Source organism: Acomys minous (genome assembly GCF_964271855.1).
Source record: "Acomys minous genome assembly, chromosome: 14".
Lineage (NCBI taxonomy): Eukaryota > Metazoa > Chordata > Mammalia > Rodentia > Muridae > Acomys > Acomys minous.
The window spans coordinates 54470972-54490572 of NC_140496.1; the positions used below are offsets into that span (position 1 = coordinate 54470972).

At 43.2% G+C, this 19601-nt stretch overlaps 1 protein-coding gene across 5 annotated transcripts in view; it reads right to left on the reverse strand.

The window, feature by feature from the left end:
* Nucleotides 1-7985: 7985 nt before the first annotated feature.
* CD160 (CD160 molecule) overlaps nt 7986-19601 on the reverse strand; it is a 41459-nt gene continuing 29843 nt past the window's right edge. For 4 of the 5 annotated variants that reach the window (XM_084757553.1, XM_084757554.1, XM_084757555.1 and 1 more), the window contains 4 exons: nt 17926-18067; nt 13357-13683; nt 10198-10329; nt 7986-8495 (listed from right to left, as the gene is read on the reverse strand). In XM_084757553.1, the coding sequence (XP_084613679.1) occupies nt 8479-8495; nt 10198-10329; nt 13357-13683; nt 17926-18067 (618 nt within the window). In that variant the 3' untranslated portion in view covers nt 7986-8478. The remainder of the gene's footprint in view (nt 8496-10197; nt 10330-13356; nt 13684-17925; nt 18068-19601) is intronic. The other variant, XM_084757556.1, reaches the window with a different exon arrangement.

Consider the following 19601-nt stretch of genomic DNA (forward strand, 5'->3'; position numbering starts at 1 on the left):
GGCCCGATGAACTAATAGCATGCTTCTAAAGGGTGTGGTCCAAGGTATGGTTCAAATCCAGTCCTGCTGGCATGGGTCCTGCAACCCCAGCTGTCTGGGGGTGCTGAAGGAAGAGGGTCACAATGTAAAGGTTTGCCTGGGCTGTATAGTAAACTCAAAGCCAGCTGGACCACCTAGTGAGACTTCATTTCAAAATAAACAAATGAAAGGAGGCTGAGGCTATTGCTTAATGTGGTACACTTACATAGTATGTATAAGGACCTAGGTTCAATCCCCAGTGTTCCCAAAATGTGTGCACGCCTGTGTACATGTGCGCGCGTGCGCGCGCGCACACACACACACACACACACACACACAATTTAAATAGCTTAGAGGAAATGGAAAATGTTTTTCTTATATCCTCTCAGGCTATGCCTTTCTGGGGGTATGATCTGTTTATTGTGGTCAGTCCATAAAATACAAAATTACTTTGTATCAGGAGGAAATTGAGGAGAAAATGAGAATTCTGTAAGGAATATTTGATTGCTGACCTGGAGGAAGCTTTATTGAAGTGGGAGCATATTGCAGTTTTTGAGTAAAACATTATCAGTTGTCTTAGAAAGATTTTGATAGCTCAGATGCATTCATCTGCTCACTGCCAAGGTAGTTACAGTTGGGTAGCTATAACTAGAAATTAATTTTACACGATACGAAAACAAAGTGCTACGTAGGGCTCTGCCTCTCTGATACACAATGTACTACATAGACCACGTTACTTTAACTTTCTGTGACCTCTAGAACACATAAAGCCATTTTGCTGTTTCACAGACTTGCATTACTCAGTTTTTAGTGTTCTATAATGGAAGGCTCCTCTGATTTCCAGGTTAGTTTATGCTAAAGAATTAGGATTCTTCAGACAAACAGAACCAATCGAATCATAGCGAAAGGTTTGTCATAAGCAGTTGCCTGGTGCAGTGATGATGGCCAAGCAGCCCTAGGATCTTCAGGGAGCCAGTGCGTGTGGTTGTTGTCCAAGTCTGACAGCCTGCACACCAGAAAAGCCAGTAGACCCAAGGGGAACTGACGATTGAATTCAGTTGAATTAACAGGCAGGGAAGACAGACATTTGGGTAGAAGGCGTTAAAGCACCCCTAACCTGAGAATGAACAGCCTTTTTGTTTAGTTTTACATCATCAATTGTTTGGGGCTCAGAGTAATGTGCTGCTTTTCAGCCAACTGAGTCAAATGTTAATTCCATTCAAAACCACCTTCACATAAACACTAGGAACAATGTTTGGTTGAGTGTCTCAGGCCCCTGGTCAGATTTCCACATACACTTGGCCATCACAGGGAGGGAATATGGAAATGATTGTAGGGAGTGAGTTTCATGTCATGTGAGCAAAACTTAATTTCTGGTAAATAAATATCTGGGTTGGTTTAGAGACTACAGTGGGATGGCATATAGTCGGTCCTTAGCTTCTCTTTATCTCAGCATAGTTTAACCTAGAAATAAGAAATGACTTTCATTCTAGGAGAAAATAGAAGAAACATTTTATATCGTTTGCTCTTAACACCAGAATGTGAGCTAGGGTTAAAAACTTCTTTTCATAATGCATTTTCCTTAAAAGTAAACCAGTTTTGATATGGAGCCCACACCAGAAGGCTAGTAATAACTTAGTTTCATTTCTGTAGCTCTGATGGCAAAAGGCAACTCAAGGGAGAAAAGGCTTGTGTGCCTTGTGAATCCCAGGTTGCAGCCATGGTTGTGGGGACATCATGGAAGAACTTGAAGCAACTAGTCACGTGGTTAGCCAAACAGAGAGATGTCCAGTTGGCCCCACCCCCACTTCATCCTTACAGTTCAGTGCCAAGTCCATGAAATGTGCCCTCCGTGTTCAGGGTGGGTCTTCCCACCTCATTTATTCAATTAGAAAAACATTTCTTCCAGGAATGTCCACAGGCTAACCTGATGTAGGCAATCCCACATTGATATTCTCTTCTCAGATGTTTCTTGCCTGTGAACACGTGACAGTTCAGAATGAATGAGACCTTTTCTTTAATACTAATGTTCTTTGAACTCTAGGCAGAACTCAGTAGGTTTTCCTAGTCTGATTTTGCTTGTCAAATATGGATAGAAATAAATACCTCTCTGTATTTGTATAGATACAGATCTTTTTATCTGCTACTCCGAAACAGTCATTTGTACTTTCAGACCATAGTAGACTTGAAAGCTGGGAAAACTATATAGGCCAGAGCCTTATCAAACCCATTTTCATATTGATTAGTGTCTTAGTTTTTTATGGGTTTTGTTTTGTTTTGTTTTTTGGTTTTGTTTTGTTTTGTTTTGTTTTTATTTGTTTGTTTGTTTTTAGTTGCCTTGATAAAACACCATGACCGAGGCAACTTGTAAGAGAAGGTATTTAATTTGGAGCTCATGGTTGCGGAGAGTGAGAGTCCATCATGGTGGGGGTCATGGCAGCAGGTACAGCACTGGAGCAGTAGCGGAGCACTTACATCCTTATTCACAAGCCTGACACACAGCTAACGGAATGGCTGGGCTTTGGAAACTGCAAAGCCCACTATCATGCTTCCTCTTCAACAAGGCCACACCTCCTAGTCCTTCCTGAAAGTTCTACCAACTGAAGGCCAAGCATTCAAATTTGTGAGCCAGGGGGGCCATTGTCATTGAAAACAGCACAGTTAGATTGGCCAGATGTAATTGGAGAGCTGGGCGTGAAGTGCAGAAAAATGGACACTTAGCCTCATCTCCCAAGTCCCTTACAGTGTGAGGGCTGGCTTGCTGCAAAGAAGGAAAAGAATGACATGGCATTTAAAATTAATTTTCCCCCCAGTTTCTGTTTCCAATTCTTTGAAATGTCGAGAAACTGGAAGACTCCAGGATGACATGCCCCTGTTGCTGTGTGTAACTCTTTGACCCTTTCCTCAGAAAAAGTAATTTCTCTGCTGGAGAGATGGTGTAGGGGTTAAAACCTAATATGCTCTTCCACCTATATAAGTATGATATGCAACTTTGTGAAGCGTTCTTTTTGGAGGGGGTTTCAAGACAGAGTCTCTGTGTAGCCTTGGCTGTCCTAGACTTGCTTTGTAGACCAGGCTGGCCTTGAACTCACAGCAATCTGCCTGCCTCTGCCTCCTGAGTGCTGGCATTCAATTCTTACGTGGACCCAATGAAAGTGGTGCTAAGGAGAAAGTTCATAGCACTAAGTTCCTACATTTTTTAAAGTTTTTTTTTTTTGAGCAATCTCAAACTAGCATCTTAACAGCACATCTGAAAGCTTTAGAACACAAGTAAGCAAACCCAAAAGCAGTAGATGGCAAGAAATAATCAAACTGAGGGCTGAGATCATAAAATAGAAACAAAGAGAACAAGTCAAAGAATTAATGGAACAAAAAGTTGGTTCTTTGAGAAAATCAACAAGAGACAAACTCTTATCCAAACTAACAGACTGAGAGAGAAGATACAAATTAACAAAGTCAGAAATGAGAAGAGGAACATAACAACAGACACAGGAAATCCAGAGAATCATACATACTTTAAAAACCTGTACTCTATCAGATTGGAAAATCTAAAAGAAATGGATAATTTTCTCAATAGATACCACTTACCAAAGTTAAATCAAGATCAGATAAACAATTTAAACAGAGCTATAACCCCTAAGGAAATAGAAGCAATCATTAAAAGTCTACCAGCATTTAAAAAAAAAAAAAAAGCCTAGGGCCAGATATCTTTAGTTCTTTAATGCAGAATTCTAACAGACTTTGAAAGAAGAGTTAATACCAATACTCCTCAAATTATTCCATAAAGTAGAAACATAAGAAACATTACAAAATTCATTTTATGAGGCACAGTTACCCTCAAATCCAAACCACATAAAGAATCAGCAAAGAAAGAATTTCAGATCAATTTCCCTTATGAACATAGACATGAAAATGCTCAATAAACTTGCAAACCACCACGCTTTTAATCCCAGCACTTGGGAGTCAGAGGCAAGCAGATCTCTAAGTTCGAGGCCACCCTGATCTACAAAGTAGGTTCCAGGACATCCAAGGCTACACAGAGAAACCCTGTCTCTAAAAACCAAAAAGAAAAATAATAAAACAAAATTTGCAAACAGAATCTAAGAACACATGAAAAAGATTACCCACCATGATCAAACAGCCTTCATTCCAGAGGTGCAGGCATGGTTTGACATCTGTAAATCAGTACATGTAATCTACCATATAAACAAACTAAAAAAAAAAAAATGATCATCTCATTAGATGTAGAAAGAGCTTTGACAAAATCCCAATCCAATATATCTTTATGATACGAGTACTGGAGAGATTAAGAATACAAGGGACATACGTAAAAATCATAAAGGCAATTTACAGCAAGCCTACAGCCATCATCAAATTAAATGCAGAGAAACTCAAAGCAATTCCACTAAACTCAGGGACAAGACAAGGTTGTCTAAGCTCTCTGTACCTACTCAATATAGTACTATATTGAGTTTTAGCTAGAGCAATAAAACAACTGAAGGATATCAAGAGGATAGAAATTGGAAAGGACCCTCTGGATCCTTCTACTTTGCCATTCTCCCATGCTTCTCTCATCTAGAGTCCCACTAGAATGTCCTCCCCTCTGTCTCAGTTTCCTGGTAAGTGAAGGCTTTCGTGGGACATGCCCCTTGGGCTAATATGCAGATATAAGTGAGTATATACCATTTGAGTCTTTCTGCTGCTGGGTTAACTCACTCATTATGATCATTTCTAGCTCAATCCATTTATCCACAAATTTCGGGAATTCTTTGTTTTTAATAGCTGAATAGTATTCCATAGTGTATATGTACCACAGTTTCTTTATCCATTCTTCTACTGATGGACACTTAGGCTGTTTCCATGTTCTGGCTATTATGAATAAGGCTGCTATGAACATGGTTGAGCAAATTTTCTTGTTGTGTGCTGGAGCATCTTCTGGGTATATTCCAAGGAGTGGAATATCTGGGTCTTGAGGAAGCCCTATTCCAAGAAGAGACTTGATACCCTATGAACATATACAGGGGGAGGTAATCCCCCTCAGGAATAGTCATAGGGGAGGGGAATAAGGGGAAAATGGGAGGAAGGGAAGAATGGGAGGATACAAGGGATGGGATAACCATTGAGATGTAACAAGAATAAATTAATAAAAAAAAAGGAAAAAGAAAAAAAAAAGAAGTTGGAAAGGAAAAGAAATAGGGAAGCAACACTCTTCAAATAGCCTCAGATAAGATAAAATATCTTTGAGTAACTCAAACAAAGTAAGGGAAAGACTTCTTTGATTAAAAACCTGAAGTCTTTGAAGAAATTGAAGAAGATATCAGAAGATGGAAAGATGTCCTATGCTCATAGATCAGTAGGATTAACAGTAAAAATGGCCATCCCACCAAAAGCAACCTAAAGATTCAATGCAGTCCCCATCAAAGTTCCAACACCGTTATTTACAGACCTTGACAGGACAATTCTTGGCTTTATAGGCAAGCACAAAAAAACACAGGATAACTAAAATAATCCTGAGCAATAGAAGAATTGCTGGAGGTATCACCATTCCCTATTTCAACTTGTACTATGGAAATTAGTCATAAAAACAGCAAGGTTTAGGCATAAAAACAGACACATTGATCAATGGCATTGAATTGAAGACCCAGACATAAATTCCTACACCTATGGCACCTGATTTTTTTTTTTTTTATAAAGAAGCCAGAAAATGCACACCGGAAAAAAGACAACATCTTCAACAATAGTGCTGGTCAGACAGGATGTCTGCATGTAGAATAATGCAAACAGATCCATTCTTTTCACTCTGCCCTTCACAGAACTCAACTCTACATGGATCAAAGACCTCAACATAAAGCCAGATACACTGAACTTGATAGAAGAGAAAGTGGGGAATAGCCTTGAACACATCAGTACAAGAGGAGACTTTCTGAACAGAATGCAGTTAGCACAGGCACTAAGATCCACAGATAATAAATGGATACCTCATGGAGAGTACCAGCTGGGTCCATGTAGTGGTATGTTATTGGTTGGGGCAAGAACATAGAGGGTGGTTCATGTGCATACTGGGGACCAGCAGGGACAGGGAAGGAACCTTAGAAGGCCATGCAGAAACAAAGGGAAGTCCAGCCTGGTCAGATAAGCAGCACTGGCCCTCTTAGTCTTGGAGACGCATGCAGTGATGAGTTTCTACAATCCCCATGTCTGAGCATGGGGAAGCCTATCTTTTGGGGTCTGTAAGCTCCAGAGCAAGGGGGAGGGGCTGCAACACATCCACAGCCAAACTCCTGCTGCTGTCAGGATGAGAAAAATCCAGGGTTTTAGGCATGCTTTGACTTCTTCTTGGCTTCAGGCCAATCCTACAATAGAGGACTAATATCAAAATGTATAAGGAACTCAAGAAACTAGATATCCAAAAAAACCCCAAATATTCCAATTCAAAATGGGGTACAAATCTAAACAGAATTCTCAATAGAGGACACTAAAGTGGCTGAGAAAAACATCCTTATCTATTAGGGAAATACAAATCAAAATTAACCAATGCCTGACACTGCTTGGGTAATCAAGAACCAGAGACTAGATAGCCAAGAGACCTAGGGTAAAACCAAACCCTACTGGTCTTTATACTTATAGATCAGTGCCTTAGCCAGTCATCAGAGAGGCTTCCTCCAGCAGCAGATGGGAACAGATGCAGAGACACCCAGCCTCCCAAGTACTGGGATTATAGGTGTGTGCTGTACAAGGATTATTACTATTGATAAATTTTTGGTACCACATTGAGTCTCACATGACCTTTTGCATACAAGATTACTCAAGGAAAACTTCGCCTGTCTCTACATCACAACTGAGTGGCACTCTGGGGCTCAGGAGTGAGAGTGCCTCAGAAGGGGAAGCTAACGCTGATGTGCAGGCCCACTGACAGCAGTGAAGGACAGATCTTAGAAAAAGTGAGGTTTATATTCAATAGCTACTTAAATGTTAAGGGGAAACCCTTTTCCTCTGAAGTAGTGAAATGGGAAGGTAAAAGTGTTTGTGGTGGCTGTTCTTAGTTGGCAACTTGAATACATCTGGAATTAACTAAATCCCAAACTGGGCACACTTATGCCTACATTTAATCTGGATCCACCTTTGATCTGGACCACACCTTCTGTGGCATCCTATATAGTTTGAGGTTCAAGACCATACTATTAAAGATATTACTGCACCACATCAGCCTGGGGACATGATCTTTATAAATCTTAGTCCCCACATTTGGTAGGTTTGTGTCAAAAAGATGACAGGCGAGGTGTCTATTTTAATGGCTTGCCACTTTAGGTGCACTAAATTGTCCCTTCCTATCTTTATTTGTGTAGTCCCTGCTGTTGGAAATAGTCTGTCCCTTGTTCTGCTTGTGACAAGAGGTTATCTGCCCAAAGTCAGAGAGAGTCTGTGAGTTTAGGAACAGGAAAAGCCCACAAATAACTGCTTTGAGCATCTCTTAAAAGACCAGTGACCAGTCTGGCAGTCATGGTGCACACTTTTAGTCTCAGCGCTCAGGACGCACCAGGTTATCTTGCTCTCTCTCCTCCCCATATTTGCTTGTTTTGTCTCTTTTCCTTTATAGTGCTAAACACGTAGTTCTTTTTTTTTTTTAATGGTGTTTTCGTTTTTAAAGATTTATTTATTTTGTGGGTGTGGGTATGCATAAGTGTGTGTGCATGTGCATCTGGAGACCAGAAGAGGGCGTGTGTGTCCTCCATCTTTCTCAACCTATTCCTCTGAGGTATAGTCTCACATTTTCTCCACTATACTGGGAGCCAGCAAACCCAGAAGTCCTCCTGTCTCTGGCATCTTGGGGCTGAGGCTGCTGGTGTATATGTGAACGCTTGGCTGGTTATGTGGGTGCTGAGGTCCAAAAGCCATTCTTAGGATTGCATGTAGCCACTAAGCCATCTCTCTAGTGGTCTTAGTTTGATCTCCAGACCCCACGGCAGAAGGACACAACCAACTCCATATGCATTCAGTGCACTCACACATGCCTCACACATACACATGAAAGTAAAACTTGCTTATTTTACTGTGCGAAGAAAGAACATCATTCTGGGTTTGAACATGCCTGGTATTTAAGGACTATACACCAGCCACATTTGCAAAACGTTTTCTTTATTGGCACCAAGTTGGGAGGAGCCAGGCTGTCTCTGGCAATAAGGAAGGAGATGCAGAAATATACCAGCTGTTCTATCGGATTCTTAGGGTGCTTTTATTTCTTGGGGTGGAGATCAGAGGACAGCTTGTGGGAGGAGTCAGTCTGTCCCTCCACCACGTGGGTGCACAGGTTTGAGCTGAAGCTTAGCCAACAAGCATCTTTGCTTGTTTGACCATCTCGCTGGCCCTCTGGGTGACTGGACTACTTGGCCTCCGTTCCCTGTACCATTCCCTGTGATCGCTGTCAGATTTACTTTGCTTTGAAGTTTGTTTTTCTTTTTGTCACAGGGTTTGTGGAACTGTAGAAAGAAAAGGAAATGTTCTGTTACTACCTCACAACTTAGACTAGCTGCGAAACACCACCTGACGCGAGCAGTCTCCCCTGTCTGAGATGGGTGTTCGACAGGTTCTCATGGCTAAGGGAATGGAGAAATGTGTGAACATAATGTATGTGTTGTGTGGAAGGCATGGACGGAGGCACGGGGGATCCAGGAAACTCCTTCATCTTTCTCCTCACCTGAAAGAAAGCATTATAACTTGGGCTCTGAGATATCGCTAAGGGCCAAGAAAATGCATGCGTCTTTCTGCTCAACCCAGCCTTCTCCATAATTCTGCTAAGCCTTGAGCTGGAGAAAGATGAAGGAAAACAAAAGCTAGACACGGTTGTTCATAGCCATAAGAGCAGTGCTTGGAAGCCTGTGGCAGGCCTGTGAGTTGGAAGCCAGCCTGGGTGGGCTGCATGGAGAGACCACGGCTTGACCTCTGTCACACACACCTTCATAACGTAAGCAACCTGTGATGTAGCTTTGGTGGTTCCTTCTGTGTACCTTTAAAGCTCCTTGCACACAAGAGGAAACAACTGATTTCATTTAAAGTTTTGATCCTGACTAGCAAAGGGAACTAGGACAGAGAGGTTTGTTGCTCTAGGGTGGCTTTGGACTCAAAAGTAGTGGTGATAGTGCAAGGCTGGACTCAGTTTCCCCTTTGAGTTTGTTCTGTGCCTAAAGAAATAACATTTACTAACAAAACCATAGCTTAACCTATGAGGAAAACTTGTGTTCAGTAGACTATGAGTAAAGGGTCAGACTGTTGATCCCCACCCCTCCTGTGACAGCGGGCCCAGTTTTAGCATGTCTGTGGGTCACAGGTACAGGCTCGTGCCATCGATGCTTCGTAGTTCATGGGCTTGCTGTTTCTGCGTGTATGAAGAGGCCATGCCAAAGCGCAGTTGTGAGGCGCTTTCATAGTGTATAGCAAGGGCACGGTTCCATGTCGAAAGGATCTGTACCAGGCCCTGTGAGGGGCCACTCAATCCTCCATGCCTGCTTCCTGATAAATAATAGGGGTATTTGCTTGGAAGTGTTGTCTGGAGTGAGTGAGGTTCACCTTCCCGGCACAGAGCTTATGGTTTATTAAGCACCTACCCTCTTTACTGGGTAGAGAAAAAAAATCTTTGTGTTTATCGAGCTTACCTTATGGTATCATTCAAACTAGTAGTTATTAATATGAGAAAAGCTTCAAATGAATTAATTTCAAGGACAGGCAAAAACTTACACCAGTTACTTGTTATGCAAAAGCCTAGTGACAAATTGTTAAATGTCCCACTCCTTTGATACGCAGTCAGCACTGTGGAGGAGCTAGATTCAGACCCCTCCTTAGACGACCCCACATCCTCTTTGTTCATCTTTGTATACTAACAAGAGATCTAATGCTCGAACATGCAATGCTGTGTTCACTGGGAGGCAGCTGGGTTTACTGTCTCCCACAGGCCTGTCCACTGACCTCTGACCCAGTGGCAAGTCCAATCCAAATGTCTCCGTGCACATCTAGAGCGATGAAGACTTTAAGTGCTATGGAGCCAGTTTGAGCCAGTTTCACACGCATACTGGATTGCACCCTTGGGGAACAGTTCCCCTCCCTTGGAGCTTCCTTTCTGTACGTTCCCTCTTAGGAAATAATTAAGCCTGCAAGGATGCGAGCTCATACTTCTTCTGGACGTACCTTGAAGGGCCACCAGGCCGGTGACCAGCATCCCCCAGGCCTTCATTTGCAGGAAGCCTGAGCTGAGAGAGCCATTGATATGGCTGAAGTCGGCCTGCAGCCTTCCCCTCTGTCTTATCTCTGTGTGGTTTCCTGTTCCAGGTTCAAAAGAGAATCAGATCAGGAGAGCGTTTCAGAAGTCAGACCTTCTTCCTTTGGTGGTATTTCCTATGTGATCTCAAAGAATGCCTGGCAGCATAATTCACTTCCTGAGTAAATAATTCACTTCCTGATCTCTGTGGGCTATGATGATATGTCGAAAAGTAGTAAATAAACACAGAGTCTAGCGTTTACCAGATACAGAGAGCAAGCAAACCTGAGAGGAGCTCTAGAGTTTTGACTGAAAGGTAAAGCAGATGACTCCAGACTTGGGTTGCCCTAGAGGTCAGTCATTATAAACCGGGGGGGGGGGGGGGGGACACGCTAGAATAGAGCTGGGGCCTCTGTTGCTGCCTCTGCATGAGCTTTTAGTGTGAGTCCTCACAGGACAAACCTCCAGGGAGCCTGTGAAGGTTAGTGCCAGCACAGTGCCTGGCACATGCAGAGCGCTCAGTACACAGTGGTATTGTTTATTAATACCACCAGTTGCCTGTCTGCCCTTTCCTTCCGGAAGGACCTTATCACCAGAGTTGATGAGCCTATGCGCTGAATGCTTAGTAGCCTGAGAGGACGTAGACATTCCTTTTTAAGGAAATGTCATCTCAAGTAGAAACACTTGGGGTGCATCAGGAGCCTGGAAACACCAGGTCTTAAGGAACAAGGACTGTTGTGCCTCACTCTGCTGTCCAGCGCTTGGCACTGTGCTCAGGCTGTGCAGTAAGCATTCAGTATGTGAACAGAGAGGGGCTCGGTGAGAGCCATGCTTGCAGTTTAACTGGGGCAGAGTAGCTGCATAAATACAATAAAATTGCTTAGAGCAGTGCTTCTCAGCTGCCCTAACACTGCGACCTTTTAATACAGTTCCTTTTATACGGTGGTAACCCCCAACCGTAAAAGTTTCTGTCGCTACTTCATAAATGTAGTCTTTCTACTGTTATAAGTCATAATGTAAGCATCCGATATGAGACCCACCAGGTTTGCAAACCACAAGTGAGGCCTACAGCCTCATACTAGGCTAACATGATTTATACGTTGTAGACACCAAGAAGATATTAACTTTTTTTTGAGTGATGGCACAGCACATCATGCTAACCTTCTAGGTAAGTCTGCTGGCAGTCGAGAATGGATCGAGACAACGCTTAGAGTTGTAGCATGTGTGAAAGAGAAAAGGATGGTAACCTCAGGGACCTCACTTGAGGAATCTTTTACCTGTGATGAAAGAGAGATTTGGAAAGGAGAGACTACGTGTAGGAAAAACTCGTATTTTACTTGGATGAAGAAAATGAGGAACAAGGGTTTTAACCCAGAGTCATAGACATAAGTCTCAGGAATGCAAGTGTGAGGAGATGGTGGAGCTGTCCAGAGTTGGTTCAGCATTAGTGGGGGGCTTGGTTAAAACACTAGAAAGGAAGTAGAAGTAGAGAAGGTGATTTAATTAAATGAGGGCGGATGCAAGCTTGGGGGAGGGGTGGACTAGGTGAGGACTTAGGTTCAATAAATGGGAGGAAGAAATAGAGACAAAACAGAAGAATAAGAAGCCAAAGAGGCGTGCTGAGTGACAGGCCCTGTAGGCAGGTAGCAGCAAGCACTCAAACAAGGAAGAAAAGATAAATCAATTAGAGGGAAATAGAACATCTGAACGATTAGCAACCATAGAAGAGAATGGGAGTGTTAAAAGGCCCTACTTCTCAGGCTTTATTTACTGAGGGTGGAGGGCTGAGATAATGTTTGTTTGCTTGTTTATTAACATGATCTAGCTATGTACCTCAAGCCCAAAACTTTTCATCAGTCTTGGTTTCCTTAATGCTGAGATTATATGCTGAGTTGATGGCTTCTTAAAAATTTCATATGAGGGCTGGAGAGATGGCTCAGAGGTTAAGAGCACTGGCTGTTCTTCCAAAGGTCCTGAGTTCAATTCCCAGAAACCATATGGTGATTACAACCATCTATAATGAGATCTGGTGCCCTTTTCTGGCTTGCAGGTGTACATGCAGACAGAACATTGTATATGTAATAAATACATACATAAGTAAGTAAATAAATAAATAAATATTTTTAAAAATTTCACATGAGGCTGGCATATGGTTCAGTGGTGATGTACTGGCTAAGCATGCTCTAGGTCCCAGGTTCAATCCCCAGCAATGAGAAAAGCTCACACAGACAGCAAACTGTATCAAGCCATTGCATATCCCACAGTGTGTCACTTTTCACACATTGATAGTATGGCTGGGTATAGAATTATAGGTAGAAGATACATTTGGCTAGGGATATAATTCTAGGTAGAAGATACTTTTTTCACAGAATTTTGAAAGGCTTGCTCTCAGATAGACCCTTTTTAGAGCTTGACTAGGGTTGTCACATTTAGATTGTGCTGAGGCGGTAAGGGAGCAGGCCAGGCATGCACACCATGAAGGACACAGGTAGTAGTCAGAAGCCTTGCTACCTTGATGAGCTCAAGACCCAGAATGACTGTGTGGGGTCCTGTCAACTTTCTGACTTATGATTGTAGAAAACTGAACTCATGGGGGCAATCCACACTTTTTGCTTTTTTTTATTATCGTTATTTTAATGCAGTAGCTTGTTTGGGTTCCTGTTTCTTAGGGCCAAATGCTTCATAGGGAAATAACCCATTTTATTTCAAACCCATCTATGTCTGAGGAAAGACAACTTCATATCTGGGAGAACCCATCAAAAGGCCTAGGTTACAGACCTGCATTTTTACTAGCCCAGCCAATGAGTGGCATTAAATAATTCTGTTCACCTCCTGATGACTCAGTCTTCCAATGAGAAAGAAAATGCCATTCTAGAAAAAATTTTTGAATAGTAAAGATGAGATTACCTTTGTATATATACTTTGAAAAAAGGTATAACATAAGGTATATCAGCCACTTGGGGAGTGAGCAGAGGCCTAGGTAATAGGAGCAATGCCCAAGGGGACTGCTATTGAGGACCTCAAATAGCTACTTGAAACTCCCGGTGTCAGCCCTGCTCACTGCTCCTATGATGGCCTTAGGGACTCACCTGTGACTATAACAGTAAGAAGATGGTCATGAATGTAGAGTTCTGGCTTCTGGCTTCTGGCACAGCACTGATAGGTCCCACTGTCTGATAGTGTGGCTTGTTCTATGGTGAACACCAACTCTGATGACTTTTTAGTGATGCCATCTGTCCCAGCATCCTTCTTAACCCTTAGTTGTTTTAAGCTGGTCTCAGGGGAACAATCCGAAGATCTGTCTTTGCACCAGAAGAGTATCAGCCCCTCAGCTTCATCTTCCTGGTACCACAAAGTACAGGTGAAGTCCAGCTGCCCTCCTTTCTGGGATGCTGAGCTGGCAACATGGATGCATCCTGGAACAGAGTGAAGACGTTACCCGTGGGATGCCAGGGAGAGTTCCTCATGTCTCACCTAGCTGGTCCTCATCACTGAAATACAGTCTGACAGTGGCATTAGCAGATGGGAAACAACTTGTTTCGATGACAATAAGCACACTGCATGCCCCTTTTAATTCTCCTGGGGAGCTGAGAGTTAAGAGACAAGATACACACAGTAAAGCTTTTACACCATACTGCTGGTGGCCATGACAAATAAAATTACTTTTCTGTTGCTGTAACAAAACACTATGGGCAAGGTAACTTTTAAAAGAAAGCGTTTAATTTTTCTGGCAGGGTTAGAGTCCACAATGTCAGAGCAGAGGCATTGTGTTAGGACCAGCTGAGAGCTTACATCTCAAACAGTAAAAGAGAGCACAGTGAGAATGGTAAGGGGATTTTGGTACCTCAAGCCTGTCTCCTGTGACACATTTCCTCCAACAGGGCCATATGGTGTAATCCTTCCCAAACAGCCGCTAACTGGGGACCAAGTATTCAAATGCCCAAGACATATTTGGGACATCTCATTCAAAGCATCGCAGCTCTGCTCTCAAATATATGGCCCAAAGTAAAACTAGCAAAACCACATTGTGTTCTACTGTGAATACGGACTGAGATTCCAGGCAGCGATAGAGCAGCTGTGGCTAGAGGCAAGACATGCAAGATCCACTCTGTAGCGGTGGTGGCACTAGCAGTGATGTTCCCAGGCCTTGAGGTGGTAGAACAGATGACTGCGAGGTGGTACAGGGAGACCCTCCACCAATGGGGAAAATGTGTTTGCTCAACAAAGATCCATTCCTGTATGAATGCAAGTACGTTCTCTGTAATGAGAAATCAGTTGTACATCAAAAAGTCAAATTCCTGGGAAGGTGTAGCTACTTGATGGGTTCCTCTTTCTTCCACCTTTCTCCACCCCATTTCTTCCACCCTTTCAATCCCTTAGCACCAGATAGGAGAAAAGAAAAAAAAAAAAAGAGAGGACGGGGGCGACGTTATCATTAGACTACTTCCTGCCCACTAGGGACATCAAGTTCCCTGGGGGCAAGTTTCGATATCTAATTTCTTCTTGTTGTTTCCTCTTCGCACACAACTGCTTAACAAACTGTAAACAACCAACAGCCCACCCCAACGCTTGAGGCGCTAGCATTCATATATCCTCTGAAAAGTTTCCAGAATTCCAAATGTCACAGAATCGCAGAAACTACCTACTGCAGGGAAAAAAAAAATCACACCCCTGCCAGAGCACGAGGAAAATCATAGTCAGCTGCTGTGGTTATACTCTGAAGCAGCCCCATATCCCGCACGTGGGTTTAAACGAAGACATATTCTTATAGCAGTTCTGTGCTTTTCAAAGAAACCAAAATTCTCACTACAGGAAGGCCTTAGTTGGAATCTACAGGAAATAAGGAGATAAAAGAAATGGCGTGGGCTTGACAGGAAGCTCCATGTGGAACAGGCGATCAGAGATGCCAGGGCAGGTTCTCAGGCAGCTTTTCAAGCCAAAGATCAAAAACAATAACACCTTAAAAACTCTACTCTCGTGGTATGATTCCACCAATGTCGCTGTGGCCAGGCAAGCCCTGAAGAAACCCCTTCAGGGACAAACAGGTCCCTGAAAATAAGGCTGGGTGTGCAACAGCAGCAAACATGGGTTTCTACCTTGTCCAAAGGAGCCCCCAGGATGAGCAAAGTTGAGCAGCAAACTAAAAAAAGGAGATGTGATGAACTGATTGTGGCGAAAGAAGCCGTGAAGACTGATCAGTGGAAGACAGGAGCACGGTGGCCCCCAAGCAGGTCTCTCAGGGCACCTTTGTGGTGGGCGAATACCTTACTGGCTCCCTGACACCGTGAGTCAGGGGCCTGTGTATGCATTAGATCCCTCCATGGATTGCTACATGCTATTTTCCGCATCGGAGCAAAAACTGCTACATAGATGCTGCTGGAGAGATGGGTCACCTGGGCAGACTGACTAATCGTGACCAGTGCAGGAACTGCCAGATGGAACTGGTATACCTCGTGTCTGCTGCCTCCTGTCGCGATACAGTCTGGAGGGCTGGCTTCCAGCACAGTGATGGTGGCTGCTTCGGGGTTGCCTTGGCAGACCGCCCATGGTTGAAGCATGAACTATTTCTTGGCTTTCCTAGCCATCTCCCTCAAAGGGAAACGATTGTTTTAAAGCATGAGTGTGTGTGGGTGGGCCAGAGGACAGCCTCAGAGGCATCTTCAAGAACACTTTACCTCCTTTGAGACAGGGTCTCTGGCTAGACTGGCTGGTCAGCAAACCCAAAAGAGCCTCCTGCCTCCCTCTCCCCCTCCTCACTGAACGCCACTGTCCCTGACATTTTTGTGTCTGTTTGACAAGCACCTTACCAATTGAGCTGTTTCCCCACCATAGGTTTTTAGTGTTTTGTTTGTTTGTTTGTTTGTTTGTTTTGTTTAAATCAAAATCATAGGAAATTATTTAAGCTGCATTAAATTTTTAAAAGATTTGTCCATTTTATGTGTATGAGCCTTTTGCCTGCATGAATCTATATGTATCATGTGCATGCCCAGAGTCTAAGGAGGTTAGAAGAGGGTGACAGATCCCCTGGAACTGGAGTTATGCACGGTTATGAACCACCATGTGGGTATTGGGTATTGAACCAGGTCTTCTGCAAGAGCAGTAAGTACTCTTAACTGCTGAGCCATTATTTCAGCCCCTGGGCTGCTTTTAAAAAGTATATCCACATGCCTTTGTACTCTAGTATGTATGTATGTATGTATGTATGTATGTATGTATGTATTTATAAAGACTTTATTATTTATGCAATGTTCTGCCTGCATGTACACCTGCAGGCCAGAAGAGGGCACCAGATCTCATTGTAGATGGTTGTGAGCCACCGTGTGGTTGCTGGGAATTGAACTCAGGACCTCTGGAAGAGCAGACAGTGCTCTTAACCTCCGGGCCATCTCTCCAGCCCTACTCTAGTATTTTTAAGTGTTATCTGAAATTTTATACTCTAATATTTTGTATAGAAGTCGGATGTTTTTATATCCCAGTCAAAGCTGGCACTGATTTTAGAAGAAGGAGTCAGACATGGATGAGGGCACCCCAGGTCCCTGCCTGCGATAGCTTGAGCTCCTCCTCAAGCACAAGGTCAAAACCAGGCTGTTGTGAAGTAGGCATTGCCTGCATCGGACTTCAGTGGGATGGCTCCGAGCCTCTGTTCTCTTATACCTTGACAGATGCACATTAAAGTGTGTGTGTGTGTGTGTGTGTGTGTGTGTGTGTGTGTGTGTGTTTCTAAAAGGTTTCTCAGGAAGCTGGTCTGTCTTTCTTTCTTTCTTTCTTTCTTTCTTTCTTTCTTTCTTTCTTTCTTTCTTTCTTTCTTTCTTTCTTCTTTTGAGAGTTTACAGGCCCTATGTCCTAAAGGTACCAACCAGATAGGTATAAATCTCTTCTCTCACAGGTTGCAACTTTCCCTGGAACCACGGAGCATCTGGGTGAGTAAGGCAGGCAGGAAAGTGCTGCTTCCCAAATACACTGAGCTTATTTAAATCTATTTCTAAATCTGTAAGCCCCTCAAGGCTCTAGCAAATAGGCCCTGTCCCTAGACATCTCTACCCACTGCAATGGCCATTTCCAGCCCCTCAAGACAGGAGAGTAGCCAGGAACTGCACCACAGGAGGAAAATAAGCCCAAGATCTGGCCACAAAATCCCACCAGTCCCTGAGCTTGCCCCAAGATCAGGTCACAAAATCTCTCCAATCTCAGGCTACCCTGAAAAGATCTACCCACCCTCCCCAAGAACCCCTATGTAAAGCCTGCCTCTTGCTCAGCTCTTTACTACTGTTTCTCTCCAGCTGAGAAAGCTGCTCTCTTGTGTCTCTCCCAATACATCTCTTGTGTGAGACTTGTTGTGCGGTGACTTTGTGGTATTCCTTGGCTCTCCTACTTACTTCCACGCTACCTTTCCCCTCAGAGCTGTACCACTTACAAATCTAGCTAACTATAACCACAGAATTAAAAAAAATACTATCAAAGTATTCAATTACAATAACTGAGGAAGCTTAGGGGTTCCTGCATGTGTTTGGAAGAATTGGGGAGTCTTCGCAAATAAATGAGTGCTTCTTCTGAGACTTTTCCCACACACAAAAAAAAAAAACATGCATGTGGACCCTCCTTTCCCCCAGCCCAAGGTTCTCCTAGTGGCTGCCTTTGCCCGGGGGACCTATCCTCACCACCATGTTGGAAGTTCACAACTGCTAGCAGGATAGCCAGGGCACAGCAGCGTTGGCCCGGTGTCGTCAGGATTTGCATGTTGTCAGCAGGCTGCGGAGTTCCACGTAAATGCTGGCTTCGCTGGTCTGTGGCTTCACACTCCTGGAAGCACAAAGACACATTAGATGGCGCCCCTCCCCCACGCCTCTAAGACTGCCTCCCTAGTTCCAGTGATTGGTGGGGTTGCTCCAAGTGTGATGGAGAAGAGGAGAGCGTCAGCTTCAGCTGCCTTGGAAGTGGCATCAAAGAGCGAGTGACGTAAAGCATAAGTGGAGAAAAGAAAAGAGATGAGGGCTGGGCTGAGAGGTGTTGCCTACTTTTCCTGGGGCCATTTGGCAAGTCACCCTTTTATATACATCCATATGTATGTATGTGTGTATGTATGTATGTACACATACATACATATGTAAACAAATGTACATGTGGGTAATATATAATCTGAAGAAAGGAAAGTAAGCTAGGGCACATCGTAGGCTATGATGAAGGACTGAATTTAGGCTAAGGGCACTGGTGTCATGAGAGAAAATACAAAATTAATTTTGTTCTAGTTTCAACTCTACCATAGATATCTTGGTGATGGGTATTTGGATAGTGAAGGTGTAAAATCTGACACCAAGCTCTGTAGCTTCTGAGGGGTTGTTTCAGCTGCACGAGTTTACTGAGATGCAGACTTTGGGTCTGACTAATTTAGGTGTGTGATTTTTTTTTTTTTTGCAAATTCCTTACAATACAGTTTTTTAAAAAAAGATTTTATGTATACAGTGCTCTGTCTACATGTACACCTGCAGGTCAGAAGAGAGCATTAGAGGGATAGATGGTTATGAACCACCATGTGGTTGCTGGGAATTGAGCTTAGGACCTCTGGGAGAACAGACAGTGTGCTTAACTGCTGAGCCATCTTTCCAGCCCCTGCAATAAAGTTTTAATTAAAAAGTTGTTTCCATTATTGTTTTAATAAAATTTCCCTAGGGTTGAGATTATTTCTCTTAATATTTTTTATTATATATTCTAATCCTGGTTAAGCAAAATTATGTATACATTTTAAAAAGCACTCGAGCTGGGCAGTGGTTGGCACATGCCTTTAATCCCAGCAGAGGCAGGTGGATCACTGTGAGTTCGAGGCCAGCCTGGTCTACAAAGTGAGTCCAGGACAGCCAAGCCTACACAGAGAAACCCGGTCTTGAAAAACCAAAAATAAATAAATAAATAAAAATAAATAAATAATTAAATAAGGAATAAACAAACAAACAAAAAGCATTCAAACTAAAACAAAACAAAAAACAATAGGAAGCTTATTTGATAAATTTGATTCATCATACAAATGTTGACCTTATAGCAACATTTCGGCCAGTAACAAGCTTCATGTGCGTCAGTGGCACCAAGAGATTATGATGAAATGGGGACAGAAATGAGTGACAGAAAAAAGAACAGAGGAAGAGAGAATGGAGAAAAAGGAAAGCAAAAACAAAGAGGGCATAAGGAAAAAAGGGACAGCAGAACCCAAAGAAAACCCACAATGAAAGGTTCCAAAGCTTTGCAGACCTCAGCAAGCTTTAAAAACGGGGCCCCAACACTGTGAGGTATCTGCTAACAGTGCTGCTCATTAGCAGAAAAGCCAAGCAAGCAAGCACCATGA